The sequence below is a fragment of the Cetorhinus maximus genome, chromosome 9, assembly GCF_964194155.1.
Source record: "Cetorhinus maximus chromosome 9, sCetMax3.hap1.1, whole genome shotgun sequence".
Classification (NCBI taxonomy): Eukaryota; Metazoa; Chordata; class Chondrichthyes; order Lamniformes; family Cetorhinidae; genus Cetorhinus; species Cetorhinus maximus.
This window is the reverse complement of record NC_135887.1, coordinates 79,886,469-79,900,970: the sequence shown is the minus strand read 5'-3', so window position 1 is coordinate 79,900,970 and position 14,502 is coordinate 79,886,469. Positions and strand designations below refer to the sequence as shown.

General features: G+C 43.3%; 2 protein-coding genes across 3 annotated transcripts in view; one reads left to right on the top strand and one right to left on the bottom strand.

Annotated features, from left to right (window-relative positions):
- Positions 1 to 6,799, bottom strand: part of mrpl21 (mitochondrial ribosomal protein L21) — a 34,579-nt gene extending 27,780 nt beyond the window's left edge. For both annotated transcript variants that reach the window (XM_078548931.1, XM_078548930.1), the window contains exon 1: positions 6,679 to 6,799. In XM_078548931.1, coding sequence (XP_078405057.1) covers positions 6,679 to 6,739 — 61 coding nt within the window. In that variant the 5' untranslated portion in view covers positions 6,740 to 6,799. The remainder of the gene's footprint in view (positions 1 to 6,678) is intronic.
- Positions 6,800 to 6,903: 104 nt separating this feature from the next.
- The window catches only part of ighmbp2 (immunoglobulin mu DNA binding protein 2), an 80,260-nt gene continuing 72,661 nt past the window's right edge, over positions 6,904 to 14,502 (top strand). The window contains exons 1-2 of the mRNA XM_078548928.1: positions 6,904 to 6,922; positions 13,402 to 13,480. Coding sequence (XP_078405054.1) covers positions 13,410 to 13,480 — 71 coding nt within the window. The 5' untranslated portion in view covers positions 6,904 to 6,922; positions 13,402 to 13,409. The remainder of the gene's footprint in view (positions 6,923 to 13,401; positions 13,481 to 14,502) is intronic.

Below are 14,502 nucleotides of genomic sequence, written 5' to 3'. Positions count from 1 at the left end.
TATCCTTTCCCTTCAAAAGAATATGTCAAGTTTGTATCTGAACTATCTCTTCTTTGAATGTCTCCCATAGCTTTGTTATTGCTTTACTAATCTTTTCCGATCTACCTGTAATAGGTCCTTTCTTAAATCGTTGTAATTAACTCTTCCTCAGGTGAGCATTTCGACCTTTGATATTTTATGGTCTCCTTCCTTAATTAGTCTAAACCTAATTATATTGTGGCCATTCTAAACAAGATGATTTCCGACCGTAACACATCCCACTTGACCAAAATCATTTCCCAAAACCAAATCCAAAACTTCTGTTTTCCTTGCTGGACCAGAGACATATTGATTGAGAAAGGTCTGCTGTGCATAGAACAAAAATGTTTCTCCTTAGATGTATGATTTTCCCACTCTATATTAGGGCAATTAAAGTGTTCTAATATTACTACTCAATTTTCATTCTACACCGTAGAAATTTTCTGACAATTTTGGTCATCAATCTCCTTCTTACTGTTTCAAGCTTGATAAAAATCTCCCAAAAATGTAACAGCACCCCCTCTATTCCTCAACTCAAGGCAAATAGATTCAGTCCTAGAACTATCTACTAAATTGTTTCTATTTAAATTCTATTTAATCAATGTTGTCACGCCACCTCCTCTTTTTCTTTCTCTGTTGTTCCTGAGTACTCGATATCCAGGAATATTAAGAAGCCATTCCTGGCCTTCTCTGAGCCATGTCTCTGCTAATATAACCACGGTATAACCCCAGGTAGCAATATGTGTCTGCAGATTACTAACGTATTGATTATACTGCAGACATTAACATACACACAATTTAATACCTTCTGTGAAGCTCAACGCAAACTGGAGGAACAGCACCTCATCTTCCGACTAGGCACTTTACAGCCTTCCGGACTGAATACTGAGTTCAACAATTTTAGATCATGAACTTTCTCCTCCATCCCCACCCTCTTTCCGATTCCCCCACCTTTTTTTCCCAATAATTTATATAGATTTTTCTTTTCCCACCTATTTCCATTATTTTTAAATGTATTTCCATCCATTGTTTTATCTCTACCTTTTAGCCTATTTCGATTCCTTCACCCCACCCCAACCCCACTAGGGCTATCTGTACCTTGCTTGTCCTGCTTTCTACCCTTAATTAGCACATTCCTTAGATAATATCACCACCTTCAACACCTCTTTGTCCTTTTGTCTATGACATCTTTTGGTTATCTCCACCTATCACTAGCCCTCTATCCAGCATTATCCTCCCCCCCCCACCCTTAAACCAGCTTATATTTCTCCTCTTTTCTATTTTTACTTAGTTCTGTTGAAGAGTCATATGGACTTGAAACGTTAACTGTGTTCCTCTCCGCAGATGCTGCCAGACCTGCTGAGTTTTTCCAGGTATTTTTGTTTTTGTTTTAATACCTTCTGTATCATTTTTGCTACTTTCCTCAATCTGGTCCTTACAATTTTTGGGATATTCCTAATTTTACTGCTGTTTATATTTCTCTGTCCTCGGTTCTCATTTCTGCTCCTCTCCCTGCCACACTAGTTTAAACCTTCTCCAACAGTACTATTTAAGCTCTCTGGAAGAATATAGATATCAGCATTATTCAGGTGCAACTTTTACAGGGGTTTCTCCCACCTCCCAACTGGTCCCAATGCTGCAACAATTCGCAATCACTTCTCCAATCATGCATTCATCTGCACTATCTTCCTGTTCCTCATTCACTAGCACATGGAACAGGCAGTAATCCTGAGTCTACCCCTTGGGGCTATGTTTTTAATATTTTTCCTTGCACCTGGAACTCTGTCTGAAGGACTGCAACACTTTTTCTACCTATGTCATTTCATTAGTGTCAACATGGACCACCACTTCTGGCTATTCCCATTCTCTTCACAGAATAACCTCCACCCCTATCAAATCCTCTGTGACAACTACATTTCTACTCTTTCTTTTTCCCATGTGCAGTCAAATCTTCCAAGATGCTGGGGGTTTTGATTCTTATTGCATTTCTCCAATGAGTCGGCATCCTCCCAGTAATCAAAACAGGAAATTAGTTATCCAGTGCCACTAGTTTTGGAGATTCCTGCACAACCATTCCTCCTACCATGTCTAGTGGTCACCCATTCCCTCACCTCCTGCCTCTTCTGTAGTTGTATGATGCCCACCTCCTGGAACATACATTTGGGGAGACTTTCAAATGCACCGCATTAACTCCAACTGCCCTTCAAGGTCCAGAACCCAGGGCTTAAGTAATGGGTAGCATTCCTGTGTATATGCTTATCAAAGGTGCATGAAGTATCCTGGAGTTCTCACATAGAATAGGATACACACACAATGGGGTCCCTGCTGGGCTGGCATGGTAGTCAATCCACTGACCACTAAATCATTGAGGCCCTGACCACTAAAATACTTGATGTGGTGCTCCAAAAATCTAAGAAACTGACCGCTAAAAACACTTAGATACTACAGTAGTAAAAGAGTTAGCTAAAGACTATGGAAATATCTATCAATCTAAGAGAAAATAAAGGCTAACATCAAGTAAATTTCAACAATGAAAAGAAAACAATTTAAATAAAACTAACAGGTTTGTTGCAGCGAACAGATAGGCTCAGTGATGGCGCTCTCGCCTCTAAGTCAGAAAGATGCAGGGTCAAGTCCCACTTGAGACTTGAACACATAATCCAGGCTAGTATTCCAGAGTATGTGACTTTTCAAAAGGACAGACAGGAAGGAAAGGGTGGTGGGTAGCTTTGTTAGTACAAGGTGGAACAAGTACAATAGCAAGAAATGATCTCAGATTGGAAGATGTAAAATCCACATGGGTGGAGATAAGAAATAACAAGGGGAAGGAGATACTGGTAGGCATAGTCTATAGGCCCCCTAACAGTAGCTGTAACTGTAGGGCAGAGAATAACTCAGGAGATAATAAGGGCATGTAAAAAAGGCAGTACATCAATCACAGGTGACTTTAATCTTCATGTAGATTGGGAAAATCAAATTGGCAGAGGTAGCCACGAGCAAGAATTCATAGAGTGTATTCGGGACAGTTTCCTAGTACAATATGTTGTGGATCCAGCCAGGGATCAGGCTATTTTGGATCTGGTAATGTGTTCTGAGGCAGGTTTAATAAATGATCTCAGAGTAAAAGATTCCCTAGAAAACAGTGACCATAACATGGTAGAATTTAGCATTCAGTTTGAGAGTGAGAAACTTGGGTCAGAACAACTGTGCTAAACTTAAATAAGGCCAATTATAAAGGAATGAGGGCAGAGTTGGCTGGAGTGGACTAGGAAAGGAGTTTAGCAGAAAAGAAGGTTGATGAACGATGGTAGATGTTTAAGAAAATAGTTCATGACTCACAACAAAGGTATATCCCAGTGAGTAGGAAGGATTCTAGGAAGGGGGTAAACCAACCATGGTTAACCAAGGAAGTTAAGGATAGTATCAAATTGAAAGAAAACGTACAATGTGGTAAAGAATAGTGGTAAGCCAGAGGATTGGGAAAGTTTTAAAAACCAACAAAAGATGACCAAAAAATAATAAGAGAGAAAATAAACTTCGAGGGTAAACTAGCAAGTAATATAAAAACAGACAGTAAGAGCTTATTTAAATATATAAAAAGGAAGAGAGAGGCCAAAGTGAACAATGCCCCTTAGAGATTGAGGCTGGGGAAATAATAATGGCAAACCAGTAAACGGCAGAGGAGTTGAATAAATACTTTGTATCAGTCTTCATGGTAGAAGACACTAATAGCATTCCAAAAATACTAAATAATCAAGGAGTAAAAGGTGGGGAGGAAATAAATACAAGAACTATCACTAGAGAAATAGTGCTAGGGAAACTAATGGGGCTAAAGGTCGATAAGTCCCCTGGACCTGATGGGTTACATCCTAGGATATTGAAGGAAGCAGCTACATATGCACTGGTAGTAATCTTCCAAGAATCCTTAGATTCTGGAAATGTCCCAGAAGATTGGAAAACTGCTAAAGTAACGCCCTTATTCAAAAAGGAAGGGAGACAAAAAACAGGTAACTATAGGTCAGTTAGCTTAACATCCGTCATTGGGAAAATGTTAGAGTCTATTATAAAGGATGTAATAGCAGAGCATTTAGAAATGCATAATATAATCATGCAGAGTCAGAACTTGACAGGGTAGATGCTGAGAGATTGTTCCCCCTTGTGGGAGAGTCCAGGGCCAGAGGGCACAATGTCAGAGTAAAGGGTCACCCGGTTAAGAAAGAGAAGAGAAGGAATTTCTTCTCTCAGAGGGTAGTGAATCTGTGGAATTCTTTACTGCAGAGGGCTTCATGAAGAGGAAATCATTCCTTACAAATTTATTAGAATTCTTTGAGGAGGTAACAAGCAGGATAGATAAAGGGGGACTAGCAGATGTAATATACTTGGATTTCCAAAAGGCGTTCCATAAGGTACCGCACATAGGCTACTTAATAAGATAAGAGCCCATGGTTTTGGGGTAGTATATTAGCATGGATAAAGGATTGGCTAACTAAAAGAAGACAGAGTTGGGATAAGGGGGGCATTTTCAGGATGGCAACATGTAACTAGTGGAGTGCCACAGGGATCAGTGCTGGGACCACAATTATTTACAATATATATTAATGATTTAGATGAGGGAAGTGAATGTACTATTGCCAAGTTTGCGAATGACACAAAAATAGTGGGAAGGCAAGTGGTGAGGATGACAGAGTCTGAAGAGGGATATTGACAGGTTAAGTGAGTGGTCAAAAACTTGGCAGATGAAATATGATGTGGGAAAATGTAAGATTATGCATTTTGGCAGGCAGAGGAGCTGAATATTATTTACATGGAGAAAGACTGCAGAAGGCTACAGCATGGAGTGATTTGGGAGTCCTCGTGCATGAATCCCAAAAAGCTAACATACAAGTTCAGCAGGTAATAGGGAAGGCAAATGGAATGTTGGCCTTTATTTCAAAGGGAATGGAGTATAAAAATAGGGAGGTCTTGCTAAAACTATACAAGGCACTAGTTAGACCACACCCAGATACTGTAACAGTTTTGCTCCCCTTATCTAAGGAAAGATATACTGGCATTGGAGGCAGTCCAGAGAAGAATCACTAGGTTGATCCTGGGTATGGAGAGATTTTCTTTTGAGGAGAGGTTGAGTAGGTACTCCTACTGTACCTGTACTCATTGGAGTTTAGAAGAATGAGAGGTGACTTTATTGAAACATATAAGATTCTTAGGGGGCTTGACAGGGTAGATGCTGAGAGGTTGTTGCCCCTTGTGGGAGAGTCTAGGACCAGAGGGCATAATCCCAGAGTAAGGGGTCACCCATTTAAGAAAGATAAGGAATTTCTTCTCTCAGAGGGCAGTGAATCTGTGGAATTCTTTACTGCAGAGGGCTGTAGAGACTGGGTCGTTAAATATATTCAAGGCTGAGAATGACTGATTTTTAATCAGTAAGGGAATCAAGGGTTATGGGGAAAAGGCGGGAAAGTGGAATTGAGGATTATCATGATCTCATTGAATGGCGGAGCAGACTAGGTGGGCCGAATGGCCTACTTCTGCTCCTACATCTTATGGCCAATGCTGTGGGAGTTGCTGCACTGTCACTGGTGCCACCTTTCAAACAAAATGTTAAACCAAGCCTTTGTCTACCCTCTCAGGTGGATGTTTTAGGTCCCAGGGCACTGTTTTGAAGATGGGGCAGAGAGTGGTGTAGTTCTCACCAGTGTACTGGCAAACGTTTATCCCTCAACAACAAATAAAAACAGATAAATCCGGTCACTAGCGTATTGCTGTTTGTGAGACCTTGCTGTGTGCAAGTTGGCTGCCATGTTTCCAACACTGCAACAGGAACTACATTTCAAAATACTTCATTTGCTGTAAAGCGCTGTGAGATGTTCTGAAGGTCTAAAAGGTGTTTTCACCCAACCTCTCCAGAGTTGTGGCGGGGGTAACTGGGGCTCCTGTTCATTATTAGTCCATTGACTCTCACAACTACCTCGACTATGGTTCTTCACACTCTGCTTGCTGTAAGGACTCCATTTCATTCTCCTAGTCTCTCTGTCACATCTGTTCTGATCATATGCATTGTTCTATACCAGTGTTTCTGATATGTCTTTTCCCTCAACTGAGGATTTCTCCCTCACCTCCCCCCCCCCAACCTTTACCGTGGCTCTTAGGAACCCCAATTACGTCTGTCCTATTTCCCACACTTCTGCTCTCACCATTTCCCCTCCCAGAACCACAATTAGGTTCCCCTTGTCCTCACTTTCTACCTACCAGCCTCCATATTCAATGGATCATCCTCCGCCACTTCCAGATTGATGCCACCACCAAACACTCTATATCACATGCCTTCCCTTTTTTCCATTCTCCTCCCCCTTTTCTTGCTTAAAATGTGTTACATTTTAAACTTTTTCTAGTTCTGCTGAAAGGTCATTGAAACGAAATGCTAACTTTCCTCTCTCCACAGATGCTGCCGGACTTGCTGAGTATTTCCAGTATTTCTAGTTTTATTTTCACTTTACGTGGAGCCAGGGTCGGATGGCCTGTCCCTCTGCTGCCCAAATACAATAACCTGCCGCAGCCTGGCACCGACACTCGCTCCCAGGGCTGCCCGATTCCCCCTCCCACCAGAGGTCTCCGGGACCCGGCCACCAGGCCTTAACCACGGTTCCGGGGTCACCCTCTTACCGACGGCCTGGACTCGGCTCCGGCTCCAGCTGCCGAAAAGCCGCACGCAGCTCAGCGCCATCAACCCAGCCGAGACACCTCACCGACCTCGGACAACAAAACTCCGGGGGAAGCAAAAAGCGGAAGGACCCGGCGTGTGAGGACGGGGTAAGAGATAGAGGGACGGACTCTGAGTATGGGGGGAAGGGATAAAGGGACGGACTCGGAGTGTGCGGGGGAAGGGATAGAGGGACGGACTCGGAGTGTGAGGGGGAAGAGATAGAGGGACGGACTCGGAGTGGGGGGGGAAGGGATAGAGGGACGGACATGAGCAGGGGCTGGGTAAGTGAGGCTGGACTTCAGGGGGCAGAGCATTGGGGTTGGTGTATGGATTCTGTGAATCTGAATGTATGATGGATAATGTTGTATAGAGTGCAAGATTTATATGCTCTTTTTGAACATAAATCTCACTTATGTTCATGATATTATGATTCAGTTATCATATGTAGTCATTTATGGCACACAGCAAGTTTATTTAGCCCATTGAATTCATACTGGCTCCCTGTAGAGCAATCCAGTCAGTTCCATACCCCTCTCTACCTGTGTAGTCCTGCAAGTTTATTTCCTTCAAATGATCATCCAGTTTCCTTTGAAATCATTGTTTGTTTCTGAATTCAACACTTTCGTAGGCAGAGAGTTCCAGATCATTACCACTCACTAAAAAAAATGTTCTTCCTCACATTCTCTCTGTATCTTTGACCCAAAACCTTAAAACTGAGTCCCCTAGCCCTTGTACCATCAGCTAATGGGAATTGTTTTTCCTTCTTTTCCTTAACTGAATCTGTTGTAATCTTGTACATCTCTGTGAGGAGCTTGCTACCAATCGTTTAGAGTGGTAACAACTGCCCATCAAATTGTGTCACGCTTTGAGTCCCAACGTCTTAATGATGAGGTGGAGTGGCAGCACAGCAGGAGAAAAAAAAGGAAGCAAATCCTTAACTCTGATCCCACTATCTTGTGGAATATCCTGCCCCATGTGTCCAAAGAGCTGTGGGTCAAGAATTGGCCTCTTCGGTCACATGAAGACCCATGGCAAAAACTCACCACCCAGCAGATGTCATCCTCGAATAACAAATCTGCTGACAACACCCTTCCAAATCTCCTTTCAATCTCTGCTCCGAGGGACAAAACCCCAGCTTCTCCAACCTAACCTTGTAACTAAGATCCCCCAGACGTTGAATCATTCTGGTAAATCTCCGTTCCACCCTCTCAAGCACCCTTACATCCTTCCTATAGTGTGGTGACCAGAACTGAATGCAATACTCTGCTTGTGGCCTAACTAAAACTTTATGAAGGTTCAGCATAATGTCCCTGCTTTTTGTACTCGTTGCCTCTATTTATGAAGCCCAAGATCCCACATGCTTTGCTAACTACTTCCTCAATATGCCACCTGTCACCTTCAGTGATCAATGCACATGCACATCCAGGTCCCTCTGTCCTTGTACAGTCTTTTAAATTGTGCTATTAGGTCTATATTGCCTCTCCCTATCGCTTCTGCCAAAATGCTTCACCTCATATGTCTCTGTACTGAATTCCATCTCCCAGTTGTCTGCTCATTCAGCTAGCCTATCTAAGTCCTGAAATTAGTAGTACCTTCTCTGTTTGGTATATTTGATGTTTGTGAATTTCTTGTGCTGATCCAACCTTTGTTCACCCTTCATTTCCCTTGAAACCAAAGCGGAAAGAGCTGGAAATGAGGAGCAGGTGAGGCAGCAACAGTGGAAGAACAAGTCAGTCAGTCAGCTGATGTTTCGGGCCCGAATGCCATCCTCAGGACTTGGTGTTATAGTGGTACAATAATTAACCTTGCACAATATTTGAACTGGTCTGTTTAAAAACTTGAAAAGGCAAAATTCAAAACCCTTGGGGTTTTCCTTGAACAAATTCTTAGAACCCTAGTCTCTGATGAATTAAATGGGTTACCATTAACCAGAAACTGAACTGGACTAGCCATATAAATACTGTGGCTACAAGAGCAGGTCAGAGGCTGGGAATTCTGTGGAGAGTAACTCACCTCCTGATTCCCCAAAGCCTTTCCACCATCTGCAAGGTACAAGTCAGGAGTGTGATGGAGCACTCTCCACTTGCATGGATGTGCAGCTCCAACAACATTCAAGACCATTTAGGACAAAGCAGCCCAATTGATCTGCACCCCATTCAGCCCCTCAAACATTCACTCCCTCAAACATTCACTCCCTCCATCACTGGTGCACAGTGGCAGCAATGTAGTTACAATTATCAGGCTTATAAGATTGTTATGTTTTGGGACTTCATCTTTAAGGCAAAAATGAAGGGGGTCATGTGTCTTGCCCTGAAGTCTGCCAACAGCAAGCCTGGATGGTTTGATGGTTAGAGGTTAAAGGGGATGCAGATTGTTTTACTGGGAAGAAGGTGCAAGGTATTTACACTTGGAGACAATGGCAGCAGCCTCTGTACTAACAGCAGAAAGACTGAGGCCAGGATTTTCTCCTCGGCGTTTTGGGGGCAGGGCCCAGTCGCCAAGGGGAAAATGATGCGGGATGACTTCGGGAGGAATCCCCGACGTCGTCCCAGTCCATTTAAATTTTTAGGATGGCGGGTGGACAGCGAAATCACCAATTAAGGCCATTGACAGGCTAATTAAAGGAATTAAAGACCTGCCCGGCCAACCTTAAGGCTGGCGGGCAGGCCAGGAGCCCCAGCGGGCTCCAGATTATTCATGAAACCTCATCCACTGGCGGGATGAAGTTTCATATCTGTTTTGTAACAAATTAATAAAGTTTATGTGTTCTTTATTAACATGTCCCATCTCGTGTTACATTATCACGAGGGGGACATGTTAATTTTTTAATGTTTCTATTTTAAAAGTTTTTTCCACTGTTAGTATTCTCCCTGAGACAGGACTTTGCCTCATGGAGAAGTGTGCTAGTGCACTTTGACAGATGGGGAATCCCCCCCCCCCCCCCCCCCCCCCCCCCCCCCCCCCCCGGCACAGGAAGCACATAGCACTTCCCATCGGGGATGCCGCTGGGTGGGCCTTAGTTGGCCCACCCACTTAAAGTGGTGGTGGGCCCCATTTCAGTGGCAGGAGTTGGCTGGCCGCCCACTGCCAAGCTGGTGGGGCCTGCACGCCATCCCAGGGCAAAATTCTGCCCTGTGTCTCCAAAGTCCCAGAAAAGTGTTGAGAATGTTGGGTTGTAAACAGTTGTGCTTTAAGCTGCTCATTTAGTTTTATGATAAAATAGAGTTGGGGTCTATGAAATAGCAGTTGGCATCTGTCCACCTACGAGAGATAATGTCCCTGCAGCAAACATTTAGTTGGGGTGTCTTCATTTGGTGCACCTTTACTGATGACTGTGAAGACCAATCCATGAGAGGTAGGTTTTGCTACAAGCGCCGCACATGAAGCTGACAAGTGATGTTGTGGGTTGTTGTTTTCAGCATTGGTGTCTGTTTCCGAGCTGCTGTAGTCAGTGGTTGTCACGGTAGTGCATGCCAGTCCACAGGAGGTGTCGCCATATCCTTCTTTCTTTCTTTCACCAGCTAGTGACTCCCAGGTGCGATAGTTGATGCTCGGGCCTTCATGTCATGCTTGCAAGAGCCCTTGAAGCAGAGCCTTGGACGTCTGACCTAAAGGATAGCTAACCAGCTTTTCTATCTGGATACAAGGCCCATGTGATTTACATTGCCATAGTGATGGGCTTTGAGATGGGAAAGGTACAGAGGAAGCTGGGATTACAGGCTTCACTAAAATATCACTGAATATTACAGACTTGTTGGTCTGCCAGAGTCTGGAAGAGAGAGCAGCAAAAGGCTGAAAGTCCCTTTGGGTCACCATGCTGGAATGCAGGTTGTGCTCAGACTGAAAAGATTAAATTCATGAGAAGTTAAAACAGGGCTGGAAGATTCGCCATGCTGCACTAGAAGGGGAATCTCCAGTAATGCTCTCACTGTGAAGGACAGTTTTGGGGGTTGGAAGTTACTGGCCTGAGAAAGGAAAAGAACTTAAGTAAACCCTTGAGCTATGAATCATTTTGAACTAGTTTTGGGAGAATTGAATGCCTACTTAAAGGACATTGTTACATATACCTGTGAAGTTTGTTTTTTTCAGTTGTGCTAAAAATGAATAGCGGGGGCGGGTATTCTGTTCTGTGGTTTATAGTATAAGTCGCCTACAAAAATAGTGTTTAGCCAATAGAGCTTTTAGTCTTTTGTTACAGTAAACGTCTTAAATAGTGACATCTTGTTGTGTCACCCTTCAGCTATTAATTGGAAGTTTGATTTTTTTTTTTGTTTAAAAGTTATCGGCCTCCACGGGGATCGTGACAGTGCGTACTGTCTACAAAATGCGCTGCAGCAACTTGCTAAGGCTCTTTTGACAGCACTTTCCAAACCTGTGATCTCTGCCGCCTAAAAGGACAAGGGCAGCCAATGCACGGGAATATCACCAGCTGCAAGTTGCTCTCTGAGCCACACACTACCCTGACTTGGAATCAACATTCCTTCATTGTCACTGAGTCAAATACCTGAAGCTCCCTCCCTAAGAGCACTGTGGGTGTGCCGACCTCACATGGACTTCAGTGGTTCAAGAGGGTAGCTCACAAAAACCTTCTCAAGGACAGGGCAGGGATGAACAATAAATGCTGGCATAGCCAGTGGCCACTGAAATTGACGCCTGAAGACCTGCACCACTTCCAGGCTAGGCCTCATTTATATGGTACCAGGAGAATGCCTTGTTGTAGCTCATTAATTGTGGGAAACCTTCCGGCTCCCACCCTGGGGAGATGCTGGGGATGGTGCCTTGAATGAGTCAACTTGCGGTGCCTTTAAGGGCCACTGGTTAGACTACATAGACTGTGCTGTATTGTGTGTTGCATAGCTGAAAACTACATGCCTGAAAACCTGATTTGTATACTTGAACTGGCTGCCACTGGAAACAGGTGGGCCTTGGGCATCAGTTGAGTGGCCAAGCTGCCTCTTCTCCATCCTATTCTCAACTACTGGCAGCCTAATTTCTTCAGGTTAAAAAATAGGTGGCTGGCAGTTGAACATTTCCTAAAATATTGGCTCATTGCTTGACTGTCATGTTGCCTCTGCCTTGCACAATAGACAAACTGCCTTTCAAAGTGAAAGCACATTGATCGTTTTTTAAAATTCTTTCACAGGACGTGAGTGTTGTTGGCTAGGCCAGCATTTTTATTGCTCATCCCTAATTGCCCTTGAGAAGGTGATGGTGAGCTGCTTTCTTGAACTGCTGCACTCCTTGTGGCGTTAAGAAGGGAGTTCCAGGATTTTGACCCACAGACAGCGAAGGAACGGTGATATAGTTCCAAGTGGGATGGATGGTGGGATTGGAGTGGAACTTGCTGACGGTGGTGTTCCCATGCATATGCTGCCCTTGTCCTTCTAGGTGATAGAGGTGATAGGTTTGGAAGGTGTTGTCGAAGGAGCTTTGGTGAGTTGCTGAAGTGCATCTTGTAGATGGTACACACTGCTGCCACTGTGTGGCGGTGGTGGAGGGAGTGAATGTTGAAGGTGGTGGATGGAGTGCCAATCAAGTGAGTTGCTTTGTCCTGGATAGTGTCGAGTTCTTGAGTGTTGTTGGAGCTGCATTCAACCAGGCAAATGGAGAGTATTCTATCACACTCCTGACTTGTGCCTTGTAGATGATGGACAGGCTTTGGGGAGTCAGGAGGTGAGTTACTCTCTGCATAATTCCCAGCCTCTGACCTGTTCTTGTAGCCATAATATATATATATGGCTAGTCCAGTTCAGTTTCTGGTCAATGGTAACCCCCAGGCTGTTGATAGTGGGGGGATTCAGCAAAGGTAATGCCATTGAATGTCAAATGAGATGATTAGGTTCTCTCTCGTTGGAGATTATCATTGCCTCGCACTTGTGTGGTGTGAATGTTACTTGCCACTTATCAGCCCAAGCCTGAATGTGGTCCAGTGGCTCACAGCTTTGAATCTGCAGACTGCTGCTTCTCTTGGAGGAGCTGTTATTTACTAGAGCAAGCCCCACCACCGTCACTGAGCTAATGAGTATGATTAGCTTATAGACTGCCTTGTTGCATTAATGTGTTGCATCTAGTATCGCTAATAACCTTGTAAAATGCTCTTGAGATAATGTAAACCTGTAGGCTTAGACTTTTCATTTGCCTACACAATCTCTCATGTTGGGTTAGTTTGCTGAACTCGATTTGGTTTCCTTTCATTCACATTTATCAGAGCAGTTATATTCTGAGTGATTTTATTTTTTAGGGTGATTAGGATTCTATTTTGAACTATTTCCCCACATCTCTGTCACCTTTTTAGTACATGGATCTGGTGTCATGGTGTCCCCCTCCTTTCACCCTACTCTTGGTGACAGAGTCTTCAGTTGCCTTGGGTCCATCCTCTAGAATTCTCCCACTAAACTGCTTCACCTTCCCCTTCTCTCTCCTCCATTCTCAAAGCCCATATTTTGATCCAGGTTTTGTTCACGCCTCCTAATCTCTCCCTCCATAACATGTCATGACATGACATACGCTTTCCCAGCCTTGTTTGTGTTTGTGAAGCACTTTTGGAAGTTTTATTTTTCCATTAAAAGTTCTAATCCAAATCTTTGCAGTAATAGTTCCTTACTTTCCTCCAACAGAATAACTTGAAGCGAAGTCCTCTTTGTAATTTTAAGTGTTGCCATTTTATTTTACTTCTTGTATAGGTGCAGCAATGGAGGTCTTTGTGTCTCAAAATTTAGAGCTACTACAAGAAGAAAGAGCGGCTGAAATTGAAGAGACCAGGTATAATTTATCAGCATTACCCTTTCATCTCCTGCTTTTAATATAAGAGCTTCAAGCATGTGATATTCAGCTCCACAGCCCCAATCTATAAATTTAACCAATAATTAAATAATTTATGGCCAGCAGTTTAGTTTCGCCAATACTTCCCACATAATTGTTCCAGGAACCAAAATCACTGACCCAAGGATTTCTGATTCAAGTCCACTTGCTTTGTTGAATATTCATGACCTTATTATTTGTAGAAGACTTTACATTGATTCTGGCCCCATTAACTATAATTTGCAATAGATTTCTAAATGATAGCAGTGCTTGTATACTTACCTTGATGGATATAATAAATATTGATCTGCCTTTGTAATGGGACTGCTTTCAAACAGCCTACTAGGAGGTTTCTAGTGTTAAATGTTTGTGGAACAGAGGTTATTGGTTCATAAAAGCACAGAGTTATGAACAGTTTGTAGTGTGATCCCCTGGGCTCTACTATTTGATGGACCGCTTTTCATGAAGTGGAAAGGACACTGCAATCTCCAGAAGTCTTAAAATGTACGTACCTACGAAATTGAAGGCTGTTAACAGATAATCCACACAGTGGAGGTAGTGAGGGTTTACACCAGTAAAGAGCGATACATGTTCGTTTGGAAATTCTGCTGAATATTTGTATTGCAACAACGAATTCCAACCCTTAAACAGCTGAAGTCCAGTTTAGAATTGAGATTCTTTTCTACAGCAAAACTGTAGTCTGCCCAAAGTTCTGTAAATTGTTCAGAGGCACGTAACGATATGACTTCAGTTCATCCAAAGTTCTGTTGCCCGTTTCCTAACTTGCCCTAGGTCCCATCCACCCATCGTCCTTATATTTGCTGTTCTGTATTGGCCCCTGCTCCAACACTACATCAATTTTAGAATATTCATCATTGTTTTCAAATCACTTTACATCTATACCCCTCCATATTTCTATAACCTTCTGCCACCTCTGTTCTCCTCCAATTCTGGCCTCTTGCACATCCCTGATTTTAATCATT